This window comes from Phasianus colchicus, chromosome 1 (genome assembly GCF_987193195.1).
Source record: "Phasianus colchicus chromosome 1, bPhaCol1.hap1.1, whole genome shotgun sequence".
NCBI classification, from domain to species: Eukaryota; Metazoa; Chordata; class Aves; order Galliformes; family Phasianidae; genus Phasianus; species Phasianus colchicus.
The window spans coordinates 81688330-81701092 of NC_143436.1; the positions used below are offsets into that span (position 1 = coordinate 81688330).

At 38.1% G+C, this 12763-nt stretch overlaps 1 protein-coding gene across 7 annotated transcripts in view; it reads right to left on the reverse strand.

The window, feature by feature from the left end:
* The window catches only part of STXBP5L (syntaxin binding protein 5L), a 184332-nt gene that overhangs the window by 13682 nt on the left and 157887 nt on the right, over positions 1–12763 (reverse strand). For 3 of the 7 annotated variants that reach the window (XM_090150141.1, XM_031613002.2, XM_031613003.2), the window contains one exon: positions 11861–12031. The exons of 2 other annotated variants lie outside the window; for them this stretch is intronic. In XM_090150141.1, the coding sequence (XP_090006267.1) occupies positions 11861–12031 (171 nt within the window). Of the gene's footprint in view, positions 1–1628; positions 1728–11860; positions 12032–12763 lie in introns of all 7 variants that reach the window. 2 more of the 7 variants (XM_090150135.1, XM_090150125.1) reach the window with 1 other exon arrangement.

Here is a 12763-nt window from a genome sequence, read left to right on the forward strand (position 1 = left end):
TATGGTGGTGCTCAAACTAAGAAATATACTGAAAGGAAGGACAAAAATGTATCTGCTTAGTTAGCAAAGGCTAGATACATGGACCTTAAAATATATGATGTGCCATTTGCATATGTCATCAAGCTATCTCCCTCTCTAAATTAACAAGAAATGTTCCTCTCTCCTGTACAGTACAGTTAACTAAGACATCTTAGCAGAACTGACATTAACAGATATAGTCTTTGGGACACTTTTGGGAACATACTGTGCAAGTTTCTATTAAACACACTACTCAAAATGAAACACAAAAGATCAGCATGGCACTTGTCAAAGTCTGATGTCATTAAACATATCTGAACAGCAAAACAAAACCCATGGAAGGCTGTAATCACTATGGGACTTTAATAACTAGATCTAAAAGAAGGCAGAAATCTCTCCTCTTTTAGATTTTGGAATAAAACTTAGTTCAGTAAAGTTCCTCTGACACTTCCCTTCTCAAAGAGATTATAAATTAAATTCTCTACTTCAAAACCACTCCATTATATCCTAGAGAAACATAAAGACATGTTTGTTGGGAAACCAAAAACGTGCCTAGCTTAATTTCTACATTTAAAATGATGTCCCATCTGCTAAAAGTTCTTAAGTACCAACACTGCCATTCAGCAGTAATCTGTAACACAGATTATGAGTTTCAGATGCAACACTGTTATGGGTTTTCTCATATATTTTCCTTCTGTTCCATGGCAATACAGGTGTAGTAACAGTGACAGCTACATCTCTCTGCATGGCTGTCAACCAGCACCCATAGCACTCCAGGTACTCCCTTTAACCTGGGTCAAAGTTTATTTGGTCTCCCTGTTTCAGTGAGAAGACAGCCATGTGAAAGGCAAATAATTTTCTGCTCCACAGTACTCTTTCCCCCATTATTCTTTCCAGAATACTCTGCTACATTACAGTTTGTTATAAATGTGCTTCTGCCTCTTAATTGCCTCCTGCTCTGAGGGAGTCAGTGTTTTCTTTTCTTTGAGACGCATTTATCCAACTCCAGCAATCCCTCTGTTACCACTCAGCTGTCTCTCTTTTACGGTAGCGTGCCATTTTTCCTCCTCTGCCCTTTGTAGATCTGGATTTACTGACTTTTTCTTTTCTTTCCAAAGAGCTCTCTTCCTGCAGCTGGAAGCAGAGGAACTGAGAGGATTATCCAAGTGTTCCCTGAGAGCCAAGCGATGACTGTCATTAGGGAGATGCTGCTATCCAGGTTGGTGGACTGTAGCCTAAGCAGCTCTGAGTGAAAGCATCATTATCTGCAGTGAGGAAATTTCAAACAGCTGCCTAGTGTGGGTTAGGACCATAACACAGAAATACTACTACAAAAGTAGTCCCGCTTGCCTCAAAATGGCTTCATTCAACCCTGTTGTATGCACAGTGTGGATTACTGAGATGTGGATGGACGCTCAGGAACCAATCTCCTTTGTAACACTGGATTGATCGTTAAATTCCAGCTAGGAGCAACAGCGTACAAGTAGAAGGCTCCTAATTTAACAACTGCAAAACCTCCAATTTGCTACCCACCTCACAGACAGAAAGACAGAAGGACACTTCAACCGACATACTAGGATAAAAATGAAGCCAGCGTTTTTGGGTCTTACCTTTGTTCATCCATGTGTGAGCAGTACAGTGACGCTCGTCGTGTGAGAATGAACTGATTCCGTGTAATTGCTGAAGCATTGCCCGTCTGGAAATGTAACCTACTGCCACAAAATCGTGTGCATTGCAAAAGGACAAGAACAATTGAGCCAGTCGTCATCATGACATTCCTATGAAAGCAGCCCTGAGCAGTGACTGAGCTAGCTCTTTCCTTGCGTGACAGAGCTGCAGCACTGGTGTCTGGCAGAAGATGTGATTGAGGGCCTAGGGGGTTTCAGGGAACTTAAAAGACCATCTGAGTAAACGATTCTGTATGTTTCAACTGCCACATTCATAGAGCACTTGTTGGGATTTTTTTTATTGCCATTTGTAGTGGGAATAGTACTGCAATTTCTGAAATCTCCCATGGAATTAAAAGAAAAAAAAGAGGGGACACTAATAACCTTTATGCCGCTGATGTGTGCTCTTCAGGGGGATGTTCTCACTTCTTTATTCTCAGCTGCAGCCAAAGCTTTGTAAGGGGAACACATCCTCACACATCAGCATGTCCAAGAAATTGCCTGCATGACTATTTTAAATTAATGGGGTAAGGACTAACACAGAAAGACAAAGTCAATTTCTTTTTGGAGTTAGGAATCATGAAAACAAAAGCATCCTATGTGAGGTGTGAGAGAAAACTACCAGTGACAAAGATCAATACTGTCACTATTAAAGCTTACATTCATTACTGGAGAGTTTGCATTCAATGAGCTGTCAGGGTCTCGGATTTCACTTATAGGTTCTTCCTGATGTAATTAACACTCTCAGTAACTGATCTCCTTGTAGAACCTATTCAAAAATCGACCTTATTTTATATATGGAAATCAATATATTCTGGAAACAAATGGTTTAAATTCTCCTCATTTGGAGATCTTGAAAAGTTTACGTTTCAAATACCAGATTTAACAGAAGGTAATGAAAATATTAAACCATTTGACAGTTTAAGGATTACTACCTTAATAGCTTTAGAGAAATGCCACTTTTTAAATTACTGAGTCAGGAAAGCATGCAAAGCCCTGAATGTCAGCATAAACATACAGTAAAGGAATTAGATTTCAAACATGAATTTGCACACAGAAACATCATACAGACAAAGACTGAACCATATTACAGACAGCAATGCTTCAGCAACACAGAGGAGAAAGGGGCAGGAGGTAATGCTGTGGGGCTCTCACACGCTTAAGAACACTGCAGTTACTTGGCTAACAACATTTAATAGCATCACTCTCAAGCTGCATTCCACATTAAAGCAATTCACTAGAAAGCAGCAGAAGTTATCTTAGGCACAAACAATGCAACAGTCTAGACTCTCACTGTGAATCGTTTTCTACTGGATCAGTTCAAAGAAGCTGCCCTAAAACCATGTCAAAAAGCATGTGAACATATTGCTTGCAGAGTATTCAGACCAGGGTGAGTGCCTCTGCTTAAACAAAGCTTCACTGCACCCTCCCACCCTTGAAAAAGTTCTGAAATGTAGTACAATCCTGAAGTTGCTATAGTAATAACAACGTAACTTCAGCGTGTGGTTTCAACTGATTCAGGACTGATGTAAACAACAGCAAATAAAGGCCTGAAAGGGAAAACAGATTCTAGTCACCAGACTTGGAACTTCACTTTGATACTTTTAGAACACAGAACAATTCAGGCTTAAGTTTTAGTTCTACACGTTTTTAAAAACTGGGGGGAGCTGTCAGAGCAAAACTGTTTTCCAAATTGAAAACGAAGTAGAAATAAGCATTGTGATGGAAAGACAGAAATGCTGGAGATCTCAACAGTAAATAATGTCTATCAAGATTTCATATTTGATTACATGAACTACTTCCCTTTACTTACACAAGCAGACAGTCTTCCTATTCAGAACACTAAGAGCTCAATTTGAATTTAGATTATAAGTTTGACTGTATCTTTTAATCAAAGAAATCATGATATTCCCTATAACTTAACACCCAGTCTAAAATATCCTTTCTGCTGAAGCATCTCTTGATAACATCATTGATGATCTGGGAAGGAAGAATACGTTCAACAACTTTCATATGTGGAAGAATCTGAAGACAAAAAGTGCAACAGAAGAAAAATCTTACATTCCTTCAACAAAGGAGTCAAAATAGTTTAAATGAAGCTCCCAATATTTTTTTTTTTGCTCCCAATAGATTCCCTGCTTGTGTAACTGAAGTGTAGTTAGAAAAACTTTGTTAAATAAACTTTGTTTATAAAAAAAATGTTGGAATAGCTATTATAACCTAAGAATGTAAGAAGTCTAGAATATTTGTATGAATGTTCTTCCCTTGTTTTCCGTATACAGCAGATCCACACCTACTCCATTCAGTCAGAGAAGTACCAGGAACCACTTAAAGGTGCGTTCCACTTCCCATGTGTTTCACTGTTTCAAACGCAGTGTCAGACATAAAAATGGTAAAGTTGAACATTTAGTGTAAAACCTGTCCTCTGAATTCAACATGATCTCAGTACAGCACAAGATCAGCTTAACTTGGAATCAAAGAATCATCTAAATTAAAACTGACTGAATGTTCAGTGAGCGTAAGAAAAACAAAGCCTTCTTACACTTGATAGTTATAAAAATAAGAAAAATTTGCAGATTCCTATAAGAAAACAAGTGGACCCTAGTAGTACCTCACAGAAAACGTCCTTCCAGGAAAAAAAACAAAACAAACATGAACTCAGTCTAGTCCAGCAGAGCTGGAATGTGGGCAACAGCCTCACATCTGTATGCAGACAAAGCTCCCTCTTTCTTCCCAGACCTTTCCTGGCCATGAGACGTTCTTTAATGAGGCAGCTCAGCTTCTAGACAGCCATTCCTCACTGCTTTGTCTAGAGACATGGGGAAAGCTCACTGTGACCAGGATTTAAACATCACTGAAACCTCTTGAGGTTAGATCTGAACATTAAGATGACAACCCCAGTGGCCTTCTGCAGCCTAGTGATTGTAGCGCTTGGCAAAAAGCTGGAGGAACAAATCAGCCTGAGAGAACTGCCATCTGTGGCCACTAGGCATTCTTCAAGTATCCCCAGGAAGACAGGACACTTTTAGGCATGAAGCAGGGCTTTAATTCAGCCTAGTGGTTACAGTGCTCAGCTAGAAAGGTGATCCTAAGGCTTCTGTCCCTTCTGGTCCAACTTTTTATTTGTCATGGGCCTAGTAAAAAATATAAATCTGTTAAAGAAAGGTAGTGTGTAGAAACTAGGCTACCTCATGCCCTAACGACCTACTTCTTATTCATGTCCTTGGAAGCTCTTATGCAGACTTGTTGGCCAAGTGGCTTGCCCCATTCATTTAGTTAGGACATCCAGTCTCAGAAGAACCATCTCTCAGAGACTGAATCCTGGAAAGATGATTTGCACTAACTACGTGGGCTGAATTGTTTAATTGCTCCCAAGTTCTGCTGTCACTGTTTTTGATGTTTCGGCATCACAGGCAGAATATGTTTTGCCCCTTGCTCACCCTTAAAATCTTCCTATATCTGCTTTCTAAGAGGAAGCAAGGAAAGAGAGGATTTTTACTTTATCTACGGTAGGAAGCAAGCACACACAATCTCATCTCCACCATAACTGAAAATGAATGTACAACTATGGACAGCACACTTCTGAAAATAATTTTTGAATAAAACTTTCTGTAGCAAAGAACAGACTTTATGGATATTGAACAGGTCCTGCACGCAACCTTCTTATCTGCTTCTCTGTACCAGATGTAGGACAAGCATGAATTAAACAAAGTTGGTGACAAACTCAGCAACTAGTGGAGACTACAGCACCCAGAGTGTCTCTAACCCACTTCCTATTATACTACTTGTATTGCTGCTAGTTACAGATATGCAAAGTAACTTCAAATCCTAACAGAACTGAAATGATTCACAAGCAGAACAGGCACCATAATTCCCCTACCAATAAAGAAAAAAATCTCCAGTTAATTGCTTTTCAACCTGCTGTGAAAACTTAGCTTTGAAAAACCATGGCCCTTTGGGCTCCAAGAAGAATGGTTCCATGACAGCTGTGTCACACCCAGTGGACCAGGTAAGTATCTGTTTATTTGGATGTTAAGGAAGTTTACCAGAAGTCATCCACTCTCCAATATCATGAGTAATGACAAAGAGTATGCAGTGGAGAGCATGAGTCGTTCTAAATACTGGCCAGAGGTGCACTATCCTCCTCAGAGGATCCATTTCTGCAGTTAACTATCCTTGGGATCAAAATGAATCACCTACTGCCCCTGCAAAGCTGTGCACCCGACGTTGTAATTTATGTCCATTACATTCTGCCTTTCTCTCAGCAGATACAAACAATATTTTATTCCTTTTCTCTGTGCATTCCCCTGTCACGTATCTAAATCAATTTATGCTGCTCATTCAACACTTTTCTAGATCACACAACCTGGTTGTTTCTTTCTTTCCTTCGAAGCCCAGGAACCATGACCATTAAGACTGCAGTTACTGCTTTCTAGACTCTCATCAGTCAGCTCACATTCACACGTGGGCTTCAGACTCAAGAAAATAAGGGGCTAGTGATAAAAACAGAGAATCTCCCTCTTCTCACTGCTCCCCACTGTAAACATGAGAAGAAAACCAAATGGTCCCATTTACCCATTCATCCAGAAAATCCAGTGTAATGTGCACAGAGCACTTTTGCAGATGGTGTAATAGTATAACCATAACTGACAGGAGAACTGTCAAAAATGTGATAGAAGTTACATGGGAAATATGCAATATACAGTTCATTTCCTCAAATTGTGGACTTCATATAAAATAACCACTTATTTCCAAGACTATGACTACTTCTTACTGGACTTACAAGAGCAAATGTCAGCAGTTCTGTATGTTTTCACACATGTATTCACAAGCAAATATTGATTAAGGCATGGACAGGTCCTACGAAGTTGGAAGCTTTGTTATAGAAACAGACCAATGTAATAGGCCAACATACATGCACAGAAAACCACTGTAGAATTTGCTGAACCTAAAACCAACCAAAAAGCAACAAAATTAAAAAAATATACATTTAGCACCCTAAAAGCCTAAAATCTAAGCCAAAATCCAGCAGGAAAACCTCTGCCACATAAAACTTCTTATGGTAATCCTCAAATACCTTTGAATAGTAAAAGAAATTCAAATACGTAGTATATAGATACTATCCATTTCTAAAGCAAATTGGACAAAATCAGGCAAGAGACAAAACAGCTTATTCCCAGAATCATTTTAGTCATTTTATATGCAAATACTAAAGAAATACTTCAGGTCTGAAAGTATATTAGATCCATTATAATGAAAATTGTATTGTACTTGCCACAGAATATTTGATAAGGTTATTAGAGATAATAGCTAAATATTCTTCAATGGTTTGTTTCTGCCAGCTCTCAGTGACATCTCAAGTACTTCATGTCAAATTTTAACTGTGTATAATCAAAAGAGTTATCCAATACTGAAACTGAATTATTTTAAAGAAATAAAAAGCAAATTCACAGTCTGCTCTTAGCATTCCAAGAAAAATAAAATGTACATCAAATCCTTCTAAAAGTTTCTTGTTTGGACATAAGTTTGTAGTTTGATCTGGATAGTCTTCCCCATCTAGGGTGATGAAACTGGCTAGTTAAAGACTACATAGTGGGGAAAAATAATTAAAAAATGGAAAGATGATTTTATATCACTTACATATTGGTTGGAGAAAATAGTTTTCCAAATACAACACTTCAAAACAAAAACTCCACCCTGTCTCTACTTCATTCCTAAGATGAATGGTATACTACATTCAGACATATACAGAATGCTCCAGTTTCTATATGAATGCAGGTAATGATGGGGAAAAAATAGCAGAGTCTGCCAGCACGTGCTCTTGAGGGCAACTACCAAGAATCTTCAGGAGACAACAAACTGGCTTTAAAAAGAAAAACACTTGAAAAAAAGCAGTAACTGAGAAATTCCAAATCTGAAACACTAGTTATTTTCATTTTATTAAAGCAAATAGGAGTATATGGCAGCATATGCACATACTCAGCCAGCCATACAAGGATAATCACACTAAGTTCCCTCACACAACAATTTTATTTTTATTCTTTAACTTCACTGTTTTCTTTCATCTAAAATCACAACAAAAATTTAATTGAAATAGAGGTTTAATTTTTCTATGTGAACAAGAACAGATGTCTGGGGCCTGCCCACCTACACTGTAATTCATAATCAGTCCTTCTGCTGTTCTAGATGGAAAAGAAGCTTCAATCACTTTAATGACTATGTAGTATCAGTTCTTGGTCTGAGACGATCTGGGATGGATCTGTGCAACTGAACAGAAGGCAAGACATAGAGGAGTACAGATTTTCCCCAAAGAAAGCAAGCAAAAGGTTAATACAATCCCTGTTTCAATGTTTCTGTGAAGATAACTGCAGTCAAAAAAGGGAGCTAGTTGGAGCCCAGAGTGCAACAGACCAAGGCATCTAATAGAAATGAAGTCAGAAAAATGTAGTGTGTGAAGGCTGATTGAAAATACACTTGACGAAAACACTGAAAATATAGTTCCAATTGTACCAAAAGCTCAGGTTTAAATAAGCAGGTTTTGAAAACCAAAGTGAAAAGAGTGATTTATTTTTCTAACAGATATCTTATGGTTAGTGATCAAAATGTATTATTTTTTTTAGCTAATCAATTAAGGAGGGGTTTTAAGACCAGGAACTGGAAGAATTGTTAAGAAATATCCAATTGTCATCAATGCCTCGGAAACAGGCATTCAGCTTAAGAAAAGATTTACCCATACACGAAGGATTTTCTTTTTACGTATGAAAAGTTCTCAATGCTTCTGAGATTGCAATCCCTAATCAAAACTCTAATCAGATTGAAGAATAATATCCTAATTAATACTACTTCTGTAGTGAGGACACAAAATACACATCTTAGTCACAAAATGAGAATATAAAAAATAATTTATTGTGAATATAGCTTTTGTTTATTGCAGCATATACTGCTAAGTAGCCCTACCAGAAGGTTTTGATCAAAGCCAGTTCCACCTTTGGAAGAGAATTTTTATTCTCAGTATAACATTTCTCAAATCTTTTAACTTCTCATCTTCTTTCTCTTCACCCTCCTAACTTCTAACCCAAGAATCCTTTAAGCATCACATCACTTTCTATCACACTATTTAACATAAAAAAACTTCAGAAATAAAGCAAGCCACCTGCCAAAATAGCAAGTCCAGAATCTAAGATTCATAAAGAATGGCTGAATGTCAGTCATTCCAGGCAGAACAGTCAGCAGAGCTAGAATTTGGAAGACTAATAGCACAGGCACTAAAAAAAAAAGAAAGAAATTAAAAAAAAAAAAAGTTTACGTAAGTTGAACATATGGATTCTTTTCATAAAGAGAATATGTACCATTAGAAAATTATTTTAGTTTGTAAACCCCCTGAAAGGTAACTTGTCTGCATGCCTGTACATACAAACCACACATCCAAGGAAAAAATCAAACCATGGTCTATCATGTGACATGCTAATATAAATTACTCTAAAGATTCTGCTTGGCCCTTTCTTGCAGCAGGAAGAACTATATCACAGGCATTTCACTAACGTCACTGAGAACTGTAATACTATTTCAATGACACCACTGATAAGTTTAAATAGGATTAATTTTTTTTAAAGTCACTTACATTCATTTACTTTATGTCCCTGAAGGGAAGTTAGATGACTTTCTAGAATGAGGTATACTTTCATATTAAACTTGATAGGTATTATAATTACTGATAAAAAATAGAAACGGAATCTTTTGTCATAGTAAAAAGCATCACTGTGCAATCAAAAGTATCAGTGTGTTGCAAAATTGTTGAAAGCATTTCATAAAACAGTATGCTTAGCACACTTCTAGTAATGCCAGTTTTCTTACTAAACAGAATGTGAACGGTGTAGCAGCCAATGGACCACTTCAAAAGGATGTGACTTGCTGTTACTGGAAGGGAAAGGATTAGTGGAACCTTAGGGGATTGTAGGTTCCCTCTTCTGCCTGCCAGTGGCCCTAACGTTGGAAGATGTAGGGGAGAAGGAAAAGAAGCAGCAGAAAAGAATTCAGTGGTATCATGGCCAAATTATTTAGAAGTAGTGTTGATACTGCAGCAGTATCTGTATATAAGAATTGCAGAAAAGTTCAGTGCTACATAGGATGAAGAAAAACACAAAGAAATTGAAACTATTGTGGCAGTGATGTATTTTCCACGATGAGTTATAATGCGACAATGGTACTTACCATATTTGTGTGGTGCATAAAGTGAGATAGATGAGAGCTATGATAATCAATAACTAACATGGAGGAAAAAGTGCTGACTACAAAAATGAAAACTGCCTTTAAGCACAGGAATTTTTAAACACCTCAGAGCTCTATAAATCTGCTTTAGTGCAGTGCTCTACATATAGTCATTAATCAATCCAAGTTAAAAGTGAAATTTATAGGTTTACTATGTATTTTCAATTACTTCTTATAACTAATTGCTCAAAGACTGCACTTCATCTTATTTTATATGATGCCTATAACAGGATTAGACATTTGTGCTCACAAGCCTATGGCTTCATCTTTGATGACTCCAAAATACTGTAACATTCTCCTAGAGGTCAGGTCTATACTACAGATGCCTGTGTCTGTGATTGCCATGCATGGGAAGATACAAAATACCTTTGCTAACCAGGTAAAATTTGAGCCCAGTAGATTCTTCAGCATTGTTTCAAAGTATAATTTGGTTATAATTACAAGAAGTTCATTGAGATAATGTTTAGGTATGTGAAATCAATTTAGTTCTACTCACAATCTAAGACAATGGCTGCATGGTCCCTGAAGAAACAGCAGTTTCTGTTAAAATGTCACTATTGTCAAGTTTTTATCCCTTTTCCTCTGCAAAAGATTAATACTCATCTAGTAAAAATAGATCATGTAGGCACTTGTCTGCTTTAGTGAAAAGGCATTTGGACAGTGAAGAACCAATATAGAAAGCTATTTAAGCTAAGTGTTTCTGTACTTAAGTAGAAAAGGACAGAACAAAATGTTCCATATTTCACCTGTATCTGTTTTGGTGGGATAGCCTCCGGCAATGGGAGATAATTTCTGCTACAGACCTAATGACACAGCTGGAAGAGAGTAACAGTCAGTGAACACAATTGATTTCCAGAGGCCATCTGACCATGCTTTACTCTATGTCCTGTGGATCAATGTAGGTAAATGGTATCCTTATATCAAACTCAAGGAGATGCTAGAGGGCATCACGACAGTCTATGGGATAGCAGCTCTGCTCCAGTCAAGAACATAATCTTGGAGCTCTCTATGTCAAATGAGGATGTTTTCTTACTGGGTCTTGCACATGTGGATTCTGTTTTGTGATCCCCACAGTTATAAGAAGGCAAAATAGAAAACTATTTTTCAACTTATGTTGTCATAAAGGAAATGGAAAAAATTCTAGCAATTTGCAGCTAGCAACAAAGTTGTTTGCAACAACTTGCATTTAAAGTTAGACACACTAAGTGATTTAATATCCCTTGTTCTATCTCCTTTAATAATAATCAAAACTGGGGAGTATTGGTTCCAGTTATATAGAATGCCTGTGGTCCCTACACCAAAGTAAAATGAGCTTACTCTAAGTTTTAAGCAAAATGCATTGCTGTAAGTGGCCCACTGAGTCTCTGCACTCAGGTAGTTCATGATTTGCAGGCTGTTTTTTCAAATACTAAAGCTAGAAGCTTGTTATATAAATGGATCAGATCATGGGCTGTAATTTTACAGCAAACAGTGGCTAGGAATTGTGGAATTTTATACAGTCTTTAGTACCAATAAATAAATATGTGCAAAGCCTGAACTCACCCAGTTTCAGAGTTGGTAAGTAGTGGCAATGAGGGTTTGAAACTTCAGTAAATCTAGCTATCACAGTAACTCTGTGTAGGCTGCTATGAACGACTGCTTTTTCATAACAAAGCACTGGACCCATACAGGCAAAGGGACAACTATAAAGGTTCACTGAGGTTCAGCGTACCACATCCCTAGGCAGCACAGAGCTCAAGAGCAGGCTGGTTAGTAACAACAGTAACACACAGGGGTTGTTCTAATTCTAAACAGTCAGATGAAGGCAGCAGTTCTGGGCAATGACTTGGACAAGGATCATGCTAAATTTACTTTCACACCTGGTGAGAAATTCACGGATACCCAGCACAACAGCGACTGCCACCCACCTTCTGTGGTGACTGGGAGGGAAATCTCCATGCAGGCTGCAGACTGCGCTTTTCTAAAGGGGGGCCTCCCGGGCCCTCGGCGGTTTGCTTTTGAGACGTCCGCGCTGGAAAGTCGTTTTCCTGAACTGCAGCTCTGGGATGTTGGGCTGGTACAGTGACCATTCACGTGATCTGGAAAGCGAATGCAAAACGTGCTAGGTAAAGCGTCAGGTCCCAACATTCAGAATGGAGGAGAGATGTTAAGTTCTGGTATTTGAGAATGAGTTAAATGAAATCTTCTGAGGATCACTGTTTGTTTTATCAATCCAGAGCACAGAATAGATGGAAGAACACGTCACTATATCTTTAAGGTATATTCTGAAATAAAGTGAGGGACATAGAACTGGTACACGTTCTTATAGCTGCAGCTCCCATAGCGTTTTGATGACCTGTGAGCACAGGCAGTTTATCAGGGTACACCTGGTAACACCGCCATCCTCAATGTTGTATCTCCTAACACAAACCAAATAAATTTGAAAACTGTCTTTCCTTTTTGCTCTCATAAAGAACTGAAAGGTAGACCTAGACAAATTCTCCACCTGACTGGAAGCTGCAATGAAACAGGTATCTAACTGCCACTATTTATGATAATTATGGAACTAGCTGTAAAAATGCCAAATTATTCTTTATATCCCACATAGATTTATCTTACTGCTAGAGGAATCTGACTGCTGAACAATGTGTTTATCTGCTACAGCACTAAAGATGTGAGGCTGAGACCCTGGACACCTGCTGGAGGCCATGGTCAATCAGCACACGTTGCCATCTATTGGGGACAAGAAACAAAACACGGATGCTTGAAATACTGCCCTGTGTTCATCTGTTCTTCATCACCAATAACAGGTCTTTGAAACACAACAATCC